This window comes from Platichthys flesus, chromosome 5 (genome assembly GCF_949316205.1).
Source record: "Platichthys flesus chromosome 5, fPlaFle2.1, whole genome shotgun sequence".
Lineage (NCBI taxonomy): Eukaryota > Metazoa > Chordata > Actinopteri > Pleuronectiformes > Pleuronectidae > Platichthys > Platichthys flesus.
In genome coordinates this window covers 15,739,785-15,752,247 of record NC_084949.1, presented here as the reverse complement: position 1 = coordinate 15,752,247, position 12,463 = coordinate 15,739,785, and the positions used below count along the sequence as shown (strand labels likewise).

The following is a 12,463-nucleotide window of genomic DNA, read 5'->3' as shown; positions in this document are numbered from 1 at the left end:
TGACCTCTAGTGGAAAGTCAATGCAATGCACCATATAGTCCAATTATAAAAGTTGGACGTCACAGTTAAATGGTCCAAATTGAATTAAACGGCTCTTATTAATTCTCAGTCACTGTGGCTGCTGGAAAAAACATGATGTTCTACCTTTAATAATAGCGACACTGCTGTTCTATTCAAGGGTCTGATGAATTTTTTTTCGACTTAATAAACGAACAAAAACCTTACCCATCAAAATGTCCTTTTTGCTGAGCATGAAGGTTCTGATAATAATTGAAATAATTTATTGACTGGTGATGTTTTGGTTGTTTTTATTGTACATATGAGTGAACAACATTGCTTTATTTCACCTTGTTTATTTTCTCAATCATCAGTTGCTATTAAATCAGCAAATAACAAAAGTCCAATAAATCTTATTTTCATACTAATACACAGCAGCAAACGGCAGATATCCTCACCTAAGAATAGGGAAAATATTGTATTTATATATCCCCGATACTCGACACTTATTCAAAGTAAGAAAAGACACAAAACATATTCCAATAATCATTTTTAAATCAATCAAAGGCTTTTTTTTCAGTAAATTGATTTAAAAGGTCATAATAGGCTAGTGTATTTATGTCTGTAAACAATAAAAGAAACATAAATAATCCATAAACAAATCACGCATTCAAATATGCATCTAAATGCACTTGTTTAAAAAAAGAGAAGAAAAAAACAGCTTTACTGTTTTGGGAAGTAAACTGCTCTTCAGAATTATGCACATTTAAAAAAGAAACTTGATTGATTCCAAACTGGGTCAATATTAGCTTTGTAAACCCTGATTTATCTGCAACCTTGTAGGCTATTAGATTGTTAGAGATACACCAGCTGTCAAAAATAACCCATTGCACATCATGAAAACGCAACTAGAACGCTGTGACTAGGAGAGCTGCTGCGAGTGAGTAGTAGAGTGCAAAAAATAAAAATATACACAGCGACCAGCAGTTTCCGTCCTGAAAGCATGTGCTCCAGGTCACAAGGTAATACCAATGGTGTTGATGTCTATTTCAGCTGGTGATCAGAATCATGGCCCTTTTCTTTTGTTTTTAGCTGGACCACAACAGCAGGGCCTGCCCTACAGCCCCAAACACAAATGTCTGTCCTGCTGACGCGCTGGTCAATAGCAAACAACAATCAAATAAAAGGGAAAAAAAGCAAGACTAAAAGTTTAAAGCAAACAACTACTTGGCTTATCTGCCTCCGCAGTAGTGTGTGGTCGTCAAACAGCCGTACAATAAATCAGATTGATTTAAAATGTTCCTATACCTGATTGGTGCATGATAGTCTGCTGTCAACAGCCGCCATGTGTCAGATATATCTTTCAGATTGTAAAGGGAGATGTTGGATATTGACAGTGACAGAGAGCTAAAATTAGCTTAACACAAACCATGACCTATATGCCAACAATGTAACACTCCAGTCTAGATGAATGAAAACGACTTAATAACCTCCAGTCCTGCTCTAACTTGGGGTCGTTGAAGTCAATATTGCTTCGGTCTTGCAGCAACAGCAACAACTACTCCCCCCCCAACCCACCCCCCGCCATGACTGTTGTTTCCAAGTGTTTGTGTTTCTGCCCAAGGCTCCCACTTCTAGAGAGGTGTACAAAACGATTACTGCCTTTAGTGTTACCAGAAACCAAGAGCTGTGACTACCAGAAACCAAAAAATGGTACATTGTACACTTTACTGGTATGAAGAGTGTTACCCTCCAATAAATGTTGATTAACAATTTATCCTTACTGCATTAGAAAAAAAAATCTGGTCATAATTACTTTTTTGTCCTAGTTTATTCGTAAGGTTATTTATAGGAGACAGCGTAAAAAACAATACAAAAAAAAATCTTTCATGCGATATTATCAAAACTGTCGTATTACAAAAACGAATTGACAAAATAGGTTATTTGGGGCCTTCAAACTGCCTACGTGGGACGTGTTCACCAAGCAGCTGGAGGGAAAATGAAGCAAACTGTAGGACCACACTCCCTTTCATTCGTTATATCATAGAATATAAATTGAGTTCCAAGGGGGGGAACTTATCGAGACCTCCCTTAATTTAACAACTGTTCTCTCAAAAAAAATGCTTTCATCTTGTACTGCATCAAGTGTCTCCGTTCATACCTCTGTTATACAGAAAAGCAGCATGTAACATTTAATCCTTTAGCCATAGGCAAAGCATCAAAACAAATTTACATTCAACTTATGGTATCAACCATATGTGTAAATAAAACTTAATCAGAGATATCATCTTTAAATATAAGTAAGTCACGTGAAAAGCTTTTGCAGTGTCCTATTGATACATATGCAGCTGTCCTATGTTACCAATTGTACTGTATCTTCTTAGGCATCATGCGTGTACCAAGATTCTCTCAGTGCCGCCAAACTCAGAGAATGAAAACATCATATTTAATGTTCCAGACACGACTGACTTCTTGAGGTAAAATTGTCCTTTCTTGAAGTGCTACCTGATTCTTCCATGAGATCCAAAAAACGCCATTTTATTATTCAAGAAAACGGAAAAAAAATACTCTCGGCTGATTGTCAGAGTTTCTGAAGACCACTTTGAGGCTTCTCTGTTGTTGAATCACTTTTCTTTTTAAAAAGACTTTTGAGCTTGAGGGACTTCTTGCTCTTTTCTTTATCCTTGATCTTTTCTTCACCAGTCTCAGAAGGGGAACTGAGAGATGGAATGGCGGCCCTTGGTGGTGGCGTAGGGGGCTCCATGTCTGCTGGCAGCCTGGCCTGAGGAGAAGTTGGGGAGGTGCAGGACTTCTCAAGGATTCCATCATACACGAGCTGGCTCAACGGACCAGCGTTGAAAAGATCTGATGATGTCCACGACCCCTGGGAGGTTAACATAAGGTCTGGCTGTCCCAATCTACCTGAAGATGAACTTGATTCAGAGGCTCCGAACTCCTCCTTCAGGATGGAGTGTTTAAGTGTGTCTACTAGGACATCGACTCTATCCCTGATTTTCCCCGCGGGATTTTCAACCAAACTGTCTGTGTCATCTCTTGCCATTCTTGGTATTCTCTGTCTGAGAGAACCAGCAGACAGCTCAGGTTCATCTCTCAGCATCCTCCGGTTTGCTGGTTCTAAACCAAAGTCTTGCTTCTCTGCAGAGGACGAGGTATCCAGAAGGGAATTCGATTTCTCTCTGGGTAGCATCTTTTGGGAAGCAAGATCTGTACAATGCTCAAACTCATCTCGTGAGATCCTTTGTGATGCTCTAGTTGTCTCGGCCATTTTGTCCATTGCTAATGCCCTCACTGAGGAATCAAGCTGACATTCTCCTTTATTCAACAGAAGTTTTCTTGAACCTGTGTCTAGGGAAATACACATTGAACTTCTGTTCACTCTTCTGGGTACTAAGTCAAACGGATGCTCAGCATCATCTTGTGTTATCTTTCTCAAGCTGCTGTCAAAGGAAGCCCCCATCATATCTCTGGATATCCTCCTCGGTGGCTGTTTATCTGGTGATGCTTCTAATTCATTCAAAATGATCTTTCTAACATCCATTGGTAGATCACTTATTTCTCTGTATATATTCCTTGAAGAAGGGTCAATTAAATCCCCTATTGTATCTCTCTCTACTTTCCAGGATGGAATATCTTTTGAAGACTCTTCTTTAGACATCTTCAAAGATTCCAAAGACGAATTCAGCATTTTGTCTTTCCCCAACTTCCTGCAGACAACATCTACCTCAAGCTCTTCTGTGGAAACTTTACGAACTGGAGCAACAACCTCTACTTCTCTACTCAAAGTCTTTGAAAGTGAGGCATCTGCAAGTAGCTCAGTTTCATCATGGTAAAGCCTTTGAGAGGAAGCATCAACAATGGGATTATGGTACATTTTGCTGAGAGGAGGAGAAATCATGTAGTCTGTTTCTGAGTACTTCTCCTGGGAGTTTCTATTAGTGAGAGAAAGGAATGGAAGAATGAGAGGAGGAAGAAAGGAAGGAAGGAATTACACTATGGACAAACATCAATACAGGCTCTGCTGAAATTCACAAACTACTGAAAGATGTGGACGAGGACACGTACTGTTTCTTGATCGTTTTCCGGAGAAGGCTTTCTTCCTCATCAAAGCGAGGGTAAGGAGCTCGGATGGGGATGAGAATGTCAGGGTCTGGGGAGTTCATGGCAGTCGGTGGCTGAGTAATGACCCCAGGGCGACGTGGCCGACACATGGTAGATCCCTGTGTTCGAGGAGAGCGCTTCAGTGGTGCAACTGGAACCAAGATGAACCAATTAGCAAGTAACAATCCATATATATCAGACAATGTTGTAGTGTAATGCCAGGCACAGACAAACATGTTTTCCTACTTGTGAGCTAACCACCAACATGCTAGTCAGCCGTAAACATGCTAAGGCCAGTCAATAGCAGTACCTCTACACTTTCTTTCTATTTTAGTAGAGAATTATTTCAATTGGAAGTCTTCCAGGACATGAGTGGTTGATCCAAATGTAAAGTCAAGAGCGTCAAGAGACTGCTGATAGGAAGCTCTGTGGACTGTATAAGTGGGATCTTAATAGACAATAGTTCACAACTCCTGTTACTTACCTGTCATCTGTGGTAAGATCGGAGACTCTTCTAACAGATCCTCTAAAGATCCATGTACAGAGCTATGGCATGAACAAGGTGGCTGAGGCACTCGGGGCATACCCAGGGCAATTGAGTCTGAGTAGAGCTGAGCAGTGAGGTTTGCAAGACCAGAATTCCTGATTATGGAAAAGCCGCAGAGGCGCTCAATCTGCTGCCAGCGATGGAGTCGCTCCCGCAGGCAGGCTGTTACTTCAAACAAGGCGTTCCTTAACGAGACACAAAGACATTTGTAAGAGACATTACATGTTGCATATTCACTGGAGCACGACCGGCTCACAGAATTCTGTCACTCACTTTGCTTGCAGGATCTTGTGGTCGACCTGATCTAAAGAGGAGCTGTGGGCCACATGGAGAGTCCCAAGCAGTGAACTCCTCTTCTTCTTAATCTTCTCCGCCTGCAAGGAAGTAAAGGCAGTTGATCAGTCCACAGCAAGTAGGTTGTCCAGTACAAATCAACTCCATAACCATTGTAACTCATTTCAACTGTTTCACCATGATCACCAGTCACACAATCATGTCCCTTGACTATTTTCCATGTATTCAAAATATTCTTCTTCGGACTTTACCTCTTCCTTGGCGACGGAAAGTTGCTGTTCGGCACTCTGCTTCTTGACATTGTAGTACTGGACCTCTACTTCATGCGTTAGCTGGAGCCACTGCTGCAGAAGCTCTGAGACACTCCAGCTTGCATGCATGTCCTTCTCCGCCTGCTTCAGTGCCCCACGGACCTAAATGGATACCATCGGTTCAATGTTCGAAATCACTTTGTTCAAACCAGCAAAGGTAAGCTATTTTAGCTGTTTTCTCTGGTTGTGTGAATGAATAATAAATTCAAGTGTTAATTGTCATTGAACAGCGGTACAACGAAACTTGAGTGCAACTCCTCTAAGTGGTACAAAGAGACAACAACAACAAAGATCAAAGATCAATGATCGATCAACAACTCATCATCTAAAAAACTGTTGTAAATAAATAAATATTGCATAGATGGTTATAAGATCAAATTTGCTATGGTGTATGGTGCGTTGCAGCTACCTGTTCCAGCTCTTCCTCTGCATAGCGCAGGCGGCTGAGCTCAGTGACAGCACCCTGCCTCAGCTCATGCAGACGATAAGCCTCCTCCTGTGCTCCCATGATCTCATCCCTCATCTTCTCCTCCAGGTTCTGTTTCTCCTCCGCAACATTACGCTTCTCTTCTTGGGCTCGCTCCAGCCTGAGGGCGTGGAGATGTTATTAGTATAACTCGACAAGACTATGAGTCGTTTATACAAAGCACTGCAGGTGACAGATAGAAGAACTCCTGGATACTCACTGTTCCTGTAAGTCTGTGAGGCTCTGCTCAGCCCTCTGAAGACTATCCAAATCTTTCATCATCTTGGTTATGTGGACTTTACTGGCTTTGTTCTGGGACTGAGCAAACCAGCAGCCTCCAACTCCCATCACCACCGACACAATGAGCACCAGGTCCTTCATGTAATTATGAGGACCTATGGTTTAGTGAAAAGATGTTGAGTTATATTGGATGTATCATAAATGAATCATGGGTGAAGAGATGAAGGCTAATAAAAGGAGATTTTCAGGTTAAGAAACAAGATGAAGTAAACCAAAAACACAGACTGAAATCGTACATGTTTTCTCTGGCAAACCCACCCACAGTTCCCTTGTACCGTTTTTAGACATTTGTGTTTACAGCACATTGACACCAGCGTCGGCCTCTATCATCAAAAGTTCTTGAACCTCCTTGTTTCTGTAAGTTAACATCTTCGTCAGTGTCTTCTACACATATAAAACTTTTTTTATCCCAAAATATTTTTCCTTTTGTTGTTTTTTTAAGTTTAGTCCCTGTTGCATGTTTGAAACTTCACTTTAATGTTCCTACTGTATTCTCACATTCTCACTCAGACATTTACCCAGGGGTCTGGAAGGAAAAGGTCCGAAATATTTTGGGGGGGGGCAACTGACATTTGTGCTCTCACATACTAAAAATAATAATAGACATTTTTACTCAAAAACTGTGCGTGTGTTTGGGAACATTATTCATAACATTGATATTCACTTCACATTTTGAATTAAGTGTCTTTACGATGACTTTCTTAGGGAAACAGATACATTTAAGAGACATAAGAATTGGGAGAGTGGGGGGGGGGGCTTGTTCGTACGTGCAGGCGGTCCGAACAGCACCACGTCCAGAGCTTTGATGTTGAGCTTCTGTTTGTCCCTCTGGTCCAGGACTCTCAGCTGGACGCTCAGGAATGAAGGCTCATTAGCAGCGATCCTGCACACAGACGTCACAGACAGAGCATGTTCACCGTGCTGCTGTGGCGCCTGACAACAACCGACTGGTTCTCACAGTAACTTAGTGTGACAACAGGACACAGGAGAATTCGTTCTGGTTGATATTATCTTTCTCGTGGGCCATTCTCACCTGGGGAGTGTGTTTCCATTGACCTTGAAGTCTTTAAAGTTTCTCTCATACTGCGGCAGCTCAACGAAGTCCTTCAGCCAGCGAAGCACCTCATCTTGAGTCCAGTTGTGTACTGACAAACGACACGGTGAAAGAAGACAAAGAGAGATAAAGACAAAGTAGGAGCCTGCACACACACACACACACACACGCACACACACACATACAGTATCTCTTCCTTTCTCTCAAACACAAACACACCTTCAGATGACTTCCAGCCCCTCCAGAGCTCCTCAACCGTGATGTGTTGGTCCTCTCTGTGCAGGTTGCTGTGTTTGTTGGTCTGCTGCTGCTTCATGTCTTCGATGATGAACTAGAAAAAATGGAGGGACGCATTTATATCTAATGGGCACAGAAGCACTAGTGTGTATTTCGAATTCCAGCGAATGCATGTTCATGGTTGTGTGTGTGTGTTAGTGCTGTCTTGGAATGTGTCCTTGGCTGTAAGTGGAGGCTTCATATGATGGCCGGAGGAATCTCGGGGCTGCGTTCTGATGATCCCAGGCCCTTCCCCTGACGTTTCTATGGCAACCGCAACCTGAGCCCCTGGATACTGTATCCGCACAGCGCATTCTGGACGGCGAAGGCATTCGAGAATTCTGGGTTTACTAGCGATGTCACACACACACACCTAGACTCTCCGAACAACATATCTTTCTGCTCTGAATGATATCTTCTCAGAAATATGCACCTGGACACAAAAAGACCACACAAATTTCACATGCAGACCAACTTGTTTTTACATTGGTTATAAGTGCCTTAGCACTCTTATAGAGCTAAATACAGAGAGAGCTGCATTTTCAGACTGATCATTTGTTTATATGGCTGAATGGAAAAGTTTTGATAATGAAAGAATTATTTTAGCCTTTTGTGCCAAATAAAATATTTTTCTCCAATTGATAAAATGCTCCGGAAGGTTGACATTATATATAAAAACACAATATTAGAGTTCTGCAAACAGAAGCAACGCATATCAACCTCAGTTTGCAAAAACATTCTGTGATAGTTAGTTATGTGTTGCTTTTTGTTTGGTTTCTAATTGGATAAAATAAAAAACCTTGCAATAAACAAACAGATAAATAGTTTGGGACTTCCTGAAGAGAAATCTAAGTTTGATTGAGGAAACATTGCGAGGACCTAAAGTCTCAAGCGCGACTCTGAAGGTCAACAGTGTTTCAGTATTCTTTTGTCACTGAGCCAAAAGCAAAAGTTATACTGTTACTATCCTTGAAGCAGCATTTGACTCTCGCTGCCGCCAGGACACCTGTTGTCGAGCTGCTCTACCCTGTCGGCCTCTTGCATGCTGGAGCACGTACACACTGCGATTTAGAACATCTAAGAAGATAGTGTAAAGATTATCGGGGGGGGGGTTAACATTTCTATGAAGAGCGAGCTGTACCTCGACACTCTCCTCCACCTCGATTCCTCCGTCCTGGTCATCATCCATCATGTGATGTACGATCCGCAGGGCCTCCAGGCTGTAGCGATCGGCCTCGCTCATACACGGCGGGGTCATCCCCATGCAGGGGTCTACAAGGGTCAGGGGGACATTTCATTAATCCATACTTCACTCAACACATCCAAGGAGTCACCCTCATTTATTCATCCGTCCAGCTCAACTGATCACGTATAGCTCGGATCTATAGAGTAAGCGTGTTCATTTCTGTTGACTCCTCGGTTCACTGATCCTTTCAGAGCAGAACAATCATCTCATCCGCTCTGAGCTGTCTGAATGGGATTGTTTCTGCTCATGCCGTGAATGCACAATGTATAAGTTCGACTACTTGGAGCAGCAGACACAGCTTGTGCACATTTTGTCAATTAGTCTTTCTGTCGATGCAAAATGATCAAATTTTAAAGAGAAATGAATGTGAGTCATTGGCTGTGGTTTTTCTCCTAAAAACCAGAAGTAGGTCATGTTTTGCCCCCGTATGTTTGTTAATTTGTTTTGATTTCATATAAACTAGTGTTAAGATTTCCATGTAACTTGATGGTAGGATTGGACATGGGCCAAGAAAGAACCCTTTCATTTTTGGCACTGATATCTATGAGTGTAGGTAATTTAGTGGGGGTTGAGTTAATTTCGGGGGTGCTGTGCCCATCCGTGCTATGTGCTCTGCTATATGCAAAATAAACCAACTCCATAATCCTGACAAAAATCTCACACTGGAAAAAAAATGCATCTGGCTCCAGGAAAAAAGAAAGAAAAAGTCCAATGTCTCTCAGAAATCAAGTTATACATTTCATTTAGCATTTCTCTTCATCAGTCATTCAAAACACATTTTTTTTTGTTTTCTACCATAACCTTCATATCAAAGCCCAAGTGTCCGACCAGTCTGTGACCTGCATGTGTCAACAACACACATTTAATGGTAAGCACTTGAATGTTACACTGCATTTTTGTCTATAAAGTAAAATAAAGAGAACAAATAAAAACAAGGTTGCTATAATCGAACCAGTTCTGAATCCTGGGTTTGAGAATCAAATTGGTGCACAAAAAAGTTGTTGCCTCAAACATACGGAAAAGAAAATGTGTGCATAAATTCCGTAGCAGAATGTCCTTGGTCACATGGTGATGACGATTACATGGAGGATCTAGTCATCAAGACCAAATCAGCTGTTGTTATGAGGCATTCATTCGTACATTGTGTTCCAGGATTACGTTTAACGCAGCAATACTATATGCATGGGAAGACGACACAGCTTTCTGTCGGTGGTCAGGCCCGTGAGTCAGAGTTCATTTTTGTTTCTGTGACTTTAAAGTTTTGGAGCTCAGAGGACCTGGGAGTCAAAAGGTCGACCAGTTAAACCCACAATGATCGGTTCCATTGACACTAACTGCTGCCCACCCGCAGGGTATGGAGGCATTCAAGTGACTAGTGGAAAAAGTAAATCCTGGTTTCTGTCATCAATCTTTTGCGAGAATATTTGACTTGATGTCTTGAGTAGAATTCTTAAATGGAGCAAGTCGTCCTGGAATGAGCCCATGCACGTTTAATACAATTCAGCACTGAAAGAAGATTAGGCCTTTGAAAGACGATCCTACAACATGGATCACTACACTAGCAGATAAACAGGTGGAGCTGAGGGAAGGTGCAGCGACTGAACATAAGAGGGTAATATGATCTTCAATTCCAAATTACTCCATTGTTTGCTGTTTGTGTTGCTTACATGACAGACACAGCCTTTTTTTTTCAAGATATTTAAGACCACAAATAGTGAAACTATCGATAATCTGCAGTATCACTTGATCTTATCAGTATCCCGAAAAAAAAAAGAGTAAATATCTTGACGAGTGATCCCTGTTTATCTCCTCAGTCCCACAGGTGTGATGTGTAACACTTTAAGTACAGAGCAGAGACATTGGTCCCCTGGTTTCTGGTGACAAAACTTGTATTTCTAAACAATGAAGAGACATCTCAGGAAATGACACATGTGTGGTGTATGCAAAGGTCTTTCTGGACAGTTTTCTCAGGCAGTTCATCAGGCACCTGCAACTCCCTCTCCACAGGTGAGCTGAGGCTGAATTAAACTCAAGAAAAAAAAAATCCCTTTACAAAGTCAACATTTTACTGGATGTAAAGAAAGAAAGATTTATTAAAATGTCCCCAAAAAAATGGTTACAAGGGTTTTCCGATTATTTGAATAATGCTCTTTCTGTGCTGCCTGTTGAATAATAGATGAGAGTAAAATAATAATAGATCATTTAAATGGAGGCTGCTCAATTCAACCTTCAGTATCAAAATGCGCCTTCAAGAATTCTAAGGAAAGTTCACATAGAAGATAACACATAGTTGTTTCTCTCGTAGAATATAGATAAACTTGGCTGAAGTTAGATGGAAATCATGAGACCTCCACACATCCAGCTGGAAGGCATATTTCAAAACACTGACATGCACTGTCATCCTCAGCAGTGAAATGTGCCAATGTATATGTCCATGGTAAATGGTGCATTGATAGATTTGAATACGTGTCCAGCTTCCCTTTTCGGTGTGAGTCTTCAGTTGCTCCATGCATGCTGCTTGAGCACGTACCTGTGGGGTCGAAGCCTGCGCTCCCGCCGGGGAGGCTGAAACCCTGCAGGTCCCCGGCGCCTTGCGCGGCCACGAAGATCGCAGCGGGGAGGAATAGGAGCAGCAGAGGCGACAGAGGCAGCATTTCAGATGATGTCTCACAATATATCGTCGTCCAGAGTTGAGAAACTCCTTGGTACAAATGGAGAAGATATTAATCGCGACACCAACACCCCCCCGTTTGGGAGCGCACCAGTGTCAGTCTGCGAAAAAATGTGTTAAGCGATATCCGTGTTGCTATTACGGGGCACAGCCAAGAAGTGAGACGTGATACCGACGATTCGCTCGGGAAATCAGACAGGCTGGGTTTATAGTGTGCGACCCGGGATATTGCCTGGAACAGTGCGCATAACGGGCTTGGCAGTCAGGATTTGCGGAGTCATCCAAATGCGCAAAGGCTGTGCGTAAAGGTTCCTCCAAACGGTTGTTAATCCCCCAAAAAGGCAGTTCCGCTCAGATGATGAATAATCCAAACTAGATCTGATAAAAAATCATCAGAATAAATAAACCTGAGGCTGAAGCATCCTTCATAAAACCCACTGGTATGACCAAACACACACAGACACACAGCAGATCTCAGGAGTTTAACGAGGAGGAAGAAAAGCTCCTTTTTAGGTCAGATGGTTTTTAAATTGAGGAGGAAACAGAGGTTAAGGATCCTGTTCAGGTCGAATACACCCTCTCATCTCCTCGAGTCCAGTGAGAGTCTGTTCTGTGTCAGCTATTGATTCTCTTCATGAGCCAGATAACCGGAGAGGCTTCAGTCTGGTCTGTCTCCAGCCAGCCCTTTCCCAACAGAGACGTCGAGATGTGACGCTGTTGTGCGGAACTCTCTCCCCCTTCCCTCTCTCTGTCAGTGTGTGTGTGTGTGTGTGTGTGTGTGTGTGTGTCAACAGGGCCCCCCAACACTTCATTATGTTTCCTGACTCACACTCCAACCCAAATATAGGTCAGTATTTTTCAGTTCGCCTCCATGCTGGTCCAGATTTGTTTAGATGTGCATTTGTTACAGAGCTGAATAACTTTATATAACTACTGAGGGGGTGACACACCCTGATGAGTCATTCCAACTCCACCATAACAAAAATTACGGCCTAGCTGATTCTCACTTTGAAGGAAGATAAATTAAAGTATGAAAAGTATTGCTCAAGATCAAGACCACCATTCCAGAAATAGAGTGTTACATGTGACGTCCTGGCCAATCGTCTGGTCTGACAGTTGTATCCACAGATCATTAAGCAACGTGGATGGACCGGGCAAATATTTGGGCTTCTATTGACATCT

The 12,463-nt window shown here is 42.2% G+C and overlaps 1 protein-coding gene across 3 annotated transcripts; it reads right to left on the bottom strand.

The window, feature by feature from the left end:
* Positions 1-291: 291 nt before the first annotated feature.
* LOC133954426 (stromal interaction molecule 2-like) lies at positions 292-11,990 on the bottom strand. 3 transcript variants are annotated; one of them, XM_062388850.1, is made up of 12 exons: positions 11,141-11,988; positions 8,506-8,636; positions 7,308-7,419; positions 7,068-7,179; positions 6,802-6,917; positions 5,955-6,129; positions 5,678-5,855; positions 5,209-5,370; positions 4,937-5,037; positions 4,601-4,848; positions 4,081-4,267; positions 292-3,947 (listed from the first exon to the last, which is right to left on the bottom strand). In XM_062388850.1, exons 1-12 carry the CDS (start codon positions 11,262-11,264, stop codon positions 2,579-2,581), a joined length of 3,015 nt encoding a protein of 1,004 aa, XP_062244834.1. In that variant the 5' UTR covers positions 11,265-11,988; the 3' UTR covers positions 292-2,578. The 3 variants fall into 3 exon arrangements, 2 of the variants coding, with proteins under 2 accessions (XP_062244834.1, XP_062244835.1); XM_062388851.1 differs by having other exon boundaries at positions 4,703-4,848; XR_009920782.1 differs by having other exon boundaries at positions 3,810-3,947; positions 4,081-4,235; positions 11,141-11,990.
* Between the last annotated feature and the right edge of the window lie 473 nt (positions 11,991-12,463).

Excerpts from the sequence above, each read along its gene's own strand:
- LOC133954426 (XM_062388850.1), bottom strand. The coding sequence starts at position 11,264 with ATGCTGCCTCTGTCGCCTCTGCTGCTCCTATTCCTCCCCGCTGCGATC. Across the intron at positions 5,856-5,954 it reads CTCACAGACTTACAGGAACA|GCTGGAGCGAGCCCAAGAAG; the intron begins GTGAGTATCCAG and ends CCACGCCCTCAG. Across the intron at positions 5,371-5,677 it reads CAGAGGAAGAGCTGGAACAG|GTCCGTGGGGCACTGAAGCA; the intron begins GTAGCTGCAACG and ends GTATCCATTTAG.